The 9,920-nt window shown below is 39.4% G+C and overlaps 1 protein-coding gene across 1 annotated transcript; it reads left to right on the top strand.

Annotated features, from left to right (window-relative positions):
- The first annotated feature begins 568 nt into the window (after positions 1 to 568).
- On the top strand, positions 569 to 9,169 carry mylk4a (myosin light chain kinase family, member 4a). The gene is made up of 14 exons (XM_078264726.1): positions 569 to 1,090; positions 3,671 to 3,808; positions 4,240 to 4,336; positions 4,677 to 5,121; positions 5,501 to 5,826; positions 6,327 to 6,432; positions 6,955 to 7,048; positions 7,392 to 7,501; positions 7,761 to 7,902; positions 8,020 to 8,090; positions 8,177 to 8,305; positions 8,380 to 8,532; positions 8,641 to 8,719; positions 9,116 to 9,169. The coding sequence occupies exons 1-14, from the start codon at positions 569 to 571 to the stop codon at positions 9,167 to 9,169; spliced, it is 2,466 nt and encodes an 821-aa protein (XP_078120852.1).
- Positions 9,170 to 9,920: the final 751 nt, after the last annotated feature.

Genomic DNA, 9,920 nt, shown 5'->3' with positions numbered 1-9,920 from the left:
AAAAATTGTAAAAATGAATGAGCATTGTCACACTTGTCTTACACACTGAAGAAGTTCTGTGTACAGTGAGCTTTTTGACACCTAGCAGGGCAGTGACGGTAGTGGGCTTAACACTTAAATGCTCTCAAATGTCTCATAGCCCAAGCAGTGCCAAGCCCCCACCCCGAACACTTGACCCCTGCTGACGTAGAGGCTGTCCATTTACATTTAGGGACACCAGCTCACTCCATTCTTAATACCATTTCTAGTGTGGAGAGCAGCAGGCGCCAGGGATAAAGAGTGAGAGAAACAGAGACGCTTTTTTTTGGCTTAATACTAGTCGGAGCTCATTTGACTTGAGTTTTAGAAGTTAAAAATCTTTATCTGCATTGCTGGTGATGTCAAAAGAAAAAATCTTGGAGCACTTCTGTTTCACTTTTCTGTATCTTTATTAGTTTGCACACCAACAGGGAGCACTGAAGGGTAGAGCTGGCTACGATTTTTGAAAAAAACTTTTGGTCTGTTTCACAGACGTTATTGGTCCTATTTTTGTCTAAGGTTGGTGTCTTAACGTGATTCACCAGAAGCCATGAGTTCCTTGGTAATGGTAGGGGATGGCAACGGCGCAAGCTTTGACCTTATCCAAAATCGGATTGAGTCACTTAGCAGCAAGATGGACAAGCTCATCAACATTCAAGAGAAGGTCCTCAACCGACTGGATGGGATGTCTCAGGACATTGACTTCATTGAAAAGGATATGGAGAATCTGAAGGTTGACAAGGAGGAGATCCATCTTCCACCCAAGATGATGAACCAGACTAAGGTCATGGGGCGAGAGGTGAGGGAGATATGCCAGGAGATGAGCACCATAATGTCGGTGGTGAACCAGCGTTCCGAGCAGCAGGCTCAGAAGCTCGAAGGGATGGAAAAGCTGGTCCTCAGCATGCAGCAGATGATCAGCTTCATTGGGGAGACGGTGAAGAATTCCAGGGTTATGGAACTGATGTTCAAAGGCCCTGCTGCTCGGAAGGGCTCCAAACCTAAGGACAATAAAGGCAAGCAAACCGTTAAGAGGAAATCATCTACGGAAACAATAAACAAGCTTGACAAGGTGAGACTAAGAGCCAACAAAAATCTTCTTCTTCAGGTGTGTATAGCTTCTGTATAGCCAAATGTGAAAAGGCTGCATTATGTTTCTTTTGCATAAAGTATGTTTTGGAGAAACATAATCCAAATTTTGTTATTGTTGATATGGATTATGGGTTTAATATTTTGCCAGTTTCGATTATAAATGTACATTTTTAAGTTTGTATCGCCAGATATCACAGCCCATCCATCATTAAGGACATCTAGTCATCTTGTTCTAGTGTTGCAAAATATATGAGTTTGATTTCTTAGATCTCACAAAGATCTTTTTGTTCTTGGCAGAACATGTGAAAATGATCACAGCAGCAACGCTGGCTACTCCAATAGTTCTCTTGCCTATGAATGTGACACGGCTTGTGTGTTAAATACCCCATATATTGGGGCTGGGTTAGAAAGGTAGTGTCTGGGATTTGGCATTTACACTTGCCAACTGCTGATGGAAGGTAAAGTAATTAAGAACGCAAATTTTACAGTGTTATGTAAGCTACTGCACAATAAACATGTCACTTTTAGCTTATATAAAACCCCAATTTAACTCACATTTATAGTTGTTGGCTCTTTGCCCATGCTGAGTAGAACATGGCCTCCTTGGCATGAGGCTCACTCTGGAACCCCCCGACAGGGCACGAGAGGTGAGGCCAGGGGTGAAATGGATGTAACACAGTTTAGAAATGCTGTTTTTGGATCGGGGCTGCAGTGGTTGTGGTCTAATAGGTGATGTCCCTGATAAATAAACAATATAAATATATATAAAAAAAAATAAAAGGGCTTTAACCCCTTCAGCTCGGCCAGAAGTTAGGTGTCAAATTGTGATGAGTCAGTCTTTTTTCTCCCCTTCTCTCTTCTCACACTGACGAGACAAATTACTGCCTTGTATCTGACACTGTTTACTGGTCTTGCTTGTGTCCATTGCAATACTGTGCAAGTTAGGACATGGTGTGTTTTACATCACTAGTTTCCAGTAGTTACCCTGTGTTACAGTGGGTATTGCCGAAAGGCTATGCCATGTGATTCTTTGCTAATTGCTTAACTTCTCGCAATGCAAAAATAGCTCTTCATAACATTTTATTGAAATCCTGCTGATAGTGCTGTCAAAGCACCCTTGATTTAGAGGTTTCAGGAAATGTCTGTATTTAACGCTGCATGCAGTGTTCCAGGAATTGCTGGTGCAGGTTCAGAAAAGTGAAAAAAGTAAATATGTACTTGTGTAAATATAACCCCAGTGAGGTCACTGTGCTTTGCACGTGTATGTCAAGATATGGAATTTACAGTTTTAACTTGATGTTTTAACTTTACATTTTGGCTTTTTAAAATTAAATTAAAATTGAAAACATTTCTGGTGAGACTGAAGTCACCTCGAAATAAAACGGGAGGTTTTTGTCCTTATTTTACAATCATAAAACAGACCATGACCTTATACAAAGGTCACTAAGTGCTTCTTGGCATAAAAAGCATGAGTTGCACTTACACCAACAACCAAAGCACCTTATCACCATATCATCATCAGTAGTGTGAGTTATATCTCTTTTCCTATGACCTACTACGAGCAAAGAGCAAACTCATCTGCGTGGCTGTGACGTCAGGTAATCATATACTTGAAGGAATATTTATATCATCGTAGTGCACAGTGTACAACATTGGGTTTTAAATTAAGACATCAATTATTTAATTCAAGCCAATTCAAAGTTTGGATCATAAAGTTATGGCTGGATTACATCCTGATGATTAATGACCACATACCAATCTGATGGCTTCCGTGCGACTCACATTTCAGGGAATTTCTGTGGTCGTCAGAGCACCTGTCAGGGGGTTGCTCCATCTTACTCCACCTCCAGAGGTGTGACATATTGTACCGTATATATCGTAACTGTTGTTAGTATGGCCTCCTCACACATTTCCCCAATCTCCCAATCAGAGTTTTGAACTCCAGAAAACACTGCTGTCACTGCACTGGAAATATTCCCCCCTGCAGTTTACCTCACGACAGCATTCGGAGAACGAATGTGAGACACCCCAGGTTCCAGACAGGTTTTTCCATGCTAACCTGATGAGAGAGTGTTTAGTGAGTTCCCTCAGCTGAGAAATTTGAACAACAGCTTACACTCGCTTGTAATATTTTCCGCTCAGAGTCAGCATTGCATTCCATCGCTGAGTGCGACAAGTGATAAGCTATAAATTCACTGCCCTGCTGCTGTCTATCTATCTGCTATGAATAATCAAAAGCATGCAAGTTAGTCTGTGCATGGATACATGCTTTTGTCATTATTGTATCTGCCATTGAATTATTCATTTGATGTTTGATTCATTTGTTGTATTGTATGTTTTACATGTTACCCTAACTTCATCAAATCAACCTGTCGCCGTCATTTGCTTGAATTATTTATTGTTTTTTGATTCATGTTGTGTCTATTACATGGGACGCTAACTTGAGCATATCAACCTCCTGGCTCTCTCATTGACATCCATTCTTAACGTGTGATATTTCTTCCATACCATGTGCATTCTTATTACCATACTAAGCATTGCCATCTTGTCTTTTTACTAGAAACCTACCTCTAATAAAGCCAGTAAAGGGAATCAAGGGATAACCCCTGCATGTGAGCCCAGTTCTCCTCAAACTTCTCCCAAGATAAAGCTCCATGGACCAAAGCATTTCCTCGCCTCTCGCAAATGTGGAAACTTTGTAGGTTTATTGCGTCTGTATCTATACAGGAAGTTGTCTTTTTATTTATTATATGTAAGTATGTGCTTTTTGCTTGTGCTTTCTGGCTTCAGGCTGGTGCCTTGTTCTTTAAATTTTAGCTTAAAGGGCTGCCTCCATACTCCGTATATTATAATGCTGATTTTCTCGATAAGAAACATGTAACACTGTGAGCTTTTTACATATACCAGAGCTAGAAAGAAAAACATTTGCTTTATAAAATGTTAGCTGTAGGACAGTAAATAGAACCAGTGTGACCTAACTGAATTGTTTATTTTAGACTATAAGGAATAATAAAGCAAAGTTCTAATTCTAAATGTCACAATATGTTTTTAACCTTAACACTTTAACTGAGATTTAATGTTGAAATATTGTCCGTCTTTTGACTGTTTTTTTTAATTTCTATTTCACAGTTGAAGGACCACAAAGGTAAAGATGGGACAGATAAGCCCCCTTTGAGCCCTAGGGGTCCAAAAGCTCAAAATAAGATGAAGCCTCCAGACACAGCAGGTGCTGAGATCAACATACTGTTAATTCTACAGAAATATGTCAGCGTTTAAACTCTGGTGTCCAGTTCAAATAATCAGCAAGACACAGCAGCAGCAACATGTCAATATAAACATGAATTTGCACTCAGAGCTTTTATAAGCATCTTACTATGTTATTATGTGAGTGATATTCTATTACATATACAGCGATGGCCTACTAGCATTTACACTCTTGACACAGAAACCAAGCTCAGAAAGTCAGAGTAAAATAGTGGGCAACCTCATAATGTACGCTATAACCTTTCACAGTATATAACAGGTTGTGATAGATTAAATCCAAATCCTGTGATGATTTCTTGTAGAACATATCTCCTTGAAGAAGCAGATGTTGCTTCTTGAAGAGGTTCAGAAATTCAACAAGGAGAATGCAGAGAAATCGTGTCACCAGCTCACCCCTGGATCTCTGGATCTGGAGGCTGGAGTGTCCCCTGAAGAGAAAGATCAACAACCTGACGCCCATGCTTGCAACTTGGTGGACTACCTGCGTGAAGATTGGCAAGTGGCTGAGACACACGAGGCGGTTAGTGAGGAAGAGGTTGCGGAAAAGTTGCATGAGGCAGAGGCAGCGGTTACAGAGAAGGAACCCAAGCTCGATGTGGAGGATGTAATGAAAGAGAAAGAGGAAGAAAAGCTCCCAGAGGAAAAGAAGGAAGAGGTTGCTTCTCCTGATGAAGAAGTAGCCTATGCCCCGGAGTTGCCTGCTGCCCATGAGGACAAAAAAGAGCAAGCCCCTTCAAGGTACTTTATGTTTAACCCCAATAAGAGCTGCAATGATTTGTCAATAAATCAATGAATCCACAACACATAAGTTGATATAATAGTCTAACATCTAATCATAGTAATCAAGTCATTTATAATGCAAACATTACATTTTAAGTAAGAATTAGCTGATTTTTTTTATGGTATTGTAAATTGAATATTTTTTGGATTTTGGCTGAACAAGAAAAACAGTTGATGTTGTCACCTTGTGCTCTGGGAAATCGTGATGGATACCTTTACAGTTCTCTGATGTTTTATCGATAAAAGATTAATCAAGAAAGAAATTGGCAGATTACACATTAGAAACTACACAAGCTGTAATGACACAAAACAAACCCCAACAAACACACCACTACTTTTTTTCCAGCTGTGATGACCACAAAGATGCCTTCCCATCTCCAGAGGCCACGCAGGACCAGATATCAGAGGTCAGCACCACAAGTATCAAGTTCTGTGTGACCGAGGAACACTTTGCAGTGGAGGAAAACACAAAGAGCCAAGAGGAAGAGAAGAAGGAAGACAACGAGGAGGAGGAAGAGAAGCTTGAGTCTGAGGGCTGGGCAGTCTTCCGGGCAGATGGAATTGAACTCCAGTTAGACCTAAAACAAAGGGTGGAGAGAGAAAGAAGAGAAAAGGATGCAGAAATGGATGCAGAAAAGGAGGATGATGAAAATGTAGAGCGGTACTTTATTGGTGAGTCAGGACTCCTCGACACTAATCATGGCTAATTCATTAATTACCCAGTTTTAACCCAGTTTAAGTCCACTGTAATTACAACATTTAAAGGATTCCGTTATTTGTTTATTTAAAAAGAAAATACTATCAGCTGATATATCGATCTGATTTCTCTAAACTCCCACTTATTGACATTATTGACCTAAAAAAAATGCAGTATTTGTCCAGCTATATTTCATACTACAAATGCTTTCTTACTGTCTTCATGGAGGATCTGTGAATGCTAAGTCGGTACGGTACAGTAGTATAAGGGAAAACAACGACAACAACAACTGTGCCTGTAGCTGATGTTTATCATAGCTCCTTCATGCACAATGTGCTAACTTGATTATAGCAGCATGCGCCCTTTCAAACGCCTCACTGTAATTAATTAACAATGAAGCTCCTATGTTCTCGCATTCCTCATAACTTATTAAAACAGATTATATCTTTTCTCGGCTTCCCCCATCCTACTTTAGACACCTCTCCTCCTCCAGCGGCTCCTTTTAATCACCACATTGTTTCTGCCAAGCCCAACCAGATCATCAACTTCTACACCATCAACTGGCAGGAGGTCCTGGGGGGGTGAGCACCGTACTTCTCAAATCTCTGTGTCATGTAAAAAATGAAAGCTACTGATGACTAGTTGATCTATCACAGATCAAAGGCAGTGTGAAATAGGTTCCCGTAAAGCTTAATTGCGTAAATCTCCCCCTCTCCTTCCTCTCCTCTCCTCTCCTCTCCTCTCCAATCCTCTCCCCTGGTTCATAACTCCAGAGTCACCGCAGTTATTTTTACTCCGGGACTGAGTGGTATGTGAAACTGTATCCCTGGTGCCAGCTGGTAGCTAATCACTAAGTGTTAATCCAAGGCTTCAAAGAGGAGACACAGCCCAGCTCAGATTTAATGAAATAACAGATTAAGCTCAACACTGTCCTAAAACCTCTCAGTTTGACGGAAGATCCGTTTTTGATTTGTCATGGAAACATAAAACACTGTCTCTGTCCCCTTTCACAGCTGTTTCTAGGCTGCTAGGATGTATGATTTGAGGTCAGCCATAGAGTTGGCGACTGTTACTAAGCAACCTTTTTTTTTTCTCTCTTCAAGGGGTCGTTTTGGCCAGGTGCACAAATGTGTTGAAAACTCCTCCGGTCTCACTTTGGCAGCGAAGGTCATCAAAGCCAGGAGTCTGAAAGAAAAGGTACAGCCCCTAACGTTCAGTGTCATCATAATGAATAATGCTATTTTGATACTACAGTGAGAGCAACACCACATGATATAAAAAGCAAGGGGCCCGATATTCAATACATACTAGTGCACTACAAGGCCACTTGGAACAGAAGCAAAGGGAATACTTCTCACCTAGGTGAGAAATATTTGACCTAGAAGAGAAGATGCATTGTCTCATAGCAGAGAACAGCTGACACCTCTCATCGTGTCTGTGTGTGTGTTGGCTCGCTTGTCTGTGTGTTTTTCTGCATCGGTATCTGTTTGTCTGCTTCTGCATCTGTCTGTCCGTCTGCCTCCGCCTGTGTTTTTGGTAGGAGGTGGTGAAGAATGAGATCCAGGTCATGAATAATCTGGACCATGCCAACCTGATCCAGCTCTATGCAGCTTATGAGTCAAGGAATGACATCATCCTTGTACTTGAATAGTATGCTCCTTCTTTTATATTTTCAGCACATAATGTTTATTATTTCTTTCAAAACAGCGTATACCAAGTAGTTGTACTTCATAGACTTTAAACTAGAGTTACTATAATGTCCAGTAGACATTTGGTTACGTTTGTTTGACAAATTTATTCATGATAGTGTGTATAATTATGCTCAAATAAAACAATACTGTAGATGTAACATGCTTTAAATTTGGGGTGTTTGAGTGTTGTTTTTTATACATTTTGTCTTTAACCTTAGTGTTGGTGGAGGGGAGCTGTTTGACAGGATCATTGATGAAAACTACACTTTAATGGAGCTGGACGCTGTTGTGTTTATCAGGCAGATCTGTGACGGCCTGCAGCACATGCACAAAATGTACATCCTACACTTAGACTTAAAGGTAACAAAGTCACTTATATTTATTGTAATATTATTTTACAGAAGTTTAATCAATCAATCAATCAATCAATCAATCAATCAATCAATCAATCAATCAATCAATGACTTCAAATTTCAGCCAGAAAACATTCTGTGTGTGAGCAGAGTCACGAATAAGATCAAAATCATCGACTTCGGTCTTGCTAGGATGTAAGTACCTGCATCTGCTTCTATTTTATTGAGTTGTATTGACTGCTGTATTCATACAAAATGGAAATGTCCTTTTACCCACATAGATATAAACCACGTGAGAAACTGCGAGTGAATTTTGGCACTCCGGAGTTTCTAGCTCCTGAAGTCATCAACTATGACTTTGTGTCATTCAACACAGACATGTGGAGCCTCGGCGTCATCACCTACATGCTGTAAGTAAACACATAAACACATGCACACACGTATACAATATAATGCTAATGACTGTTTGTCTCCTTCCTGTTAGTCTGAGTGGTCTCAGTCCCTTCCTTGGCGACGATGACAACGAGACCCTGAACAACATCTTGGCCTGTAAGTGGAACTTTGAGGAACAAGAGTTTGTAGATACGTCCGAGGAAGCCAAAGACTTCATCTCCAAACTCCTCATTGTGAATAAAAGGTATCCATCGTCTTATTCTGCTGTTTTACTGTCATTCTGTGTGTGCGAATGTGCGTGTGGGTGATTTTTTTTAACATAATATATATGTGCCATTGTGTTTGTCATCAGTTGGAGGATGGGGGCATCTGAGGCCTTGAGACATCCTTGGCTATCTGACCCAGTCCTTCATCATCATCTTCATACAAAGGTAGAACACACAGTCCTTGCCTGCATGTATCATAAACAAACTAAGAAACTACACAAGGTTTATTGATCTTTAAAAAACTTAATTCTACAAAAATAATATTGAAACAATTAATTTTGGACACCACTAAAATTCAACTTTCATTGTTCTTTAAGAAAATATTTGTTGCACACATTACATCACACATATCACATTAACATTCCTAATATTTGATGTGTTTTTTTGTTGTTGGAGATAAGCTTAAGTAAGTAAAATATGTGTATTTAATGTAATTTAAAAAATAAACACAGATATAAAATCATGTTTAGGTAACATGTTATGTGTCACCGTGCTTTACATTTGTTCTAATGAATCATTTATAATAATAATAATGTTTTTTTCTTCTTTTTCATTTCACAGAAAACTATGTGCAGATCACGGCGATCATCGTGTGTGCCCACGACTGATAGTTGAGGTTGGTCAGGGTTTTTTACCCCCTTTACACAAAATAATATGTATTTTATTATTATGTTTGAGCAGTTACATTTTGTATATCTGTAAAAAGAGATGATCACTTCGAACATGTAACCATCACAGGAAAAAAAAAAAACATCCACTAGGGGGAAGCATGTCTTAAATTTTGTGCAGAAACAAGAGACTCAGTACCTGCCTGTTACAGTAACATATATATATATATATATATATATATATATACACAGAAACTGTGGCCTTCTGAGAGTTAATCATCACATTTACAGTATGCTGTCTTTTTTTTAGGGCTACAATGATGTGATGGCTTTAGCTGTGGCCACTTGGACCAATCCTCCTGTCCATGTAAATTACCTGAATATTAAGTCCATGCACCTGTGGCATGGGTTCAAACTCTGGCTACCCCGCAAACCCTTTACTGATCCACTGTTGTTGTGTTTATATAAGCAATATACAAAACAATGTACACACAAAAAACATTTTTTTTTAAATTTTTTATTGGGATTAAAACATGAATAGTCCTGCCATGCATTAATTAGATTGTACTTTCATGAAAATGTCTTTTCCTTAAAGAAAGTACAATTCATGACTGTAATGCAAGACAAACAAAGGGTGAAAAAATAAGCTTGTTGGCAAATCAAATGTTTAGGTTGTTTGTTTGAGGTGTTTGTTATTTTTCATCCCCTCTTATATGGCATTTCAAACCGCTGCTTATGTCATAGTCTGTCCTGTATTT

This window comes from Sander vitreus, chromosome 12, assembly GCF_031162955.1.
Source record: "Sander vitreus isolate 19-12246 chromosome 12, sanVit1, whole genome shotgun sequence".
Taxonomy (NCBI): domain Eukaryota; kingdom Metazoa; phylum Chordata; class Actinopteri; order Perciformes; family Percidae; genus Sander; species Sander vitreus.
The sequence above is the reverse complement of the archived record's forward strand: the minus strand, read 5'-3'. Positions and strand labels throughout refer to the sequence as shown.

What these genes read in the sequence shown, in the direction of transcription:
- mylk4a (XM_078264726.1), top strand. Translation starts at nt 569, where the DNA reads ATGAGTTCCTTGGTAATGGTAGGGGATGGCAACGGCGCAAGCTTTGAC. An exon ending in CAATAAACAAGCTTGACAAG is followed by an intron (nt 1,091 to 3,670) that starts GTGAGACTAAGA and finishes TCTTTTTACTAG; the next exon opens with AAACCTACCTCTAATAAAGC. An exon ending in GCCCCTTCAAGGTACTTTAT is followed by an intron (nt 5,122 to 5,500) that starts GTTTAACCCCAA and finishes CTTTTTTTCCAG; the next exon opens with CTGTGATGACCACAAAGATG.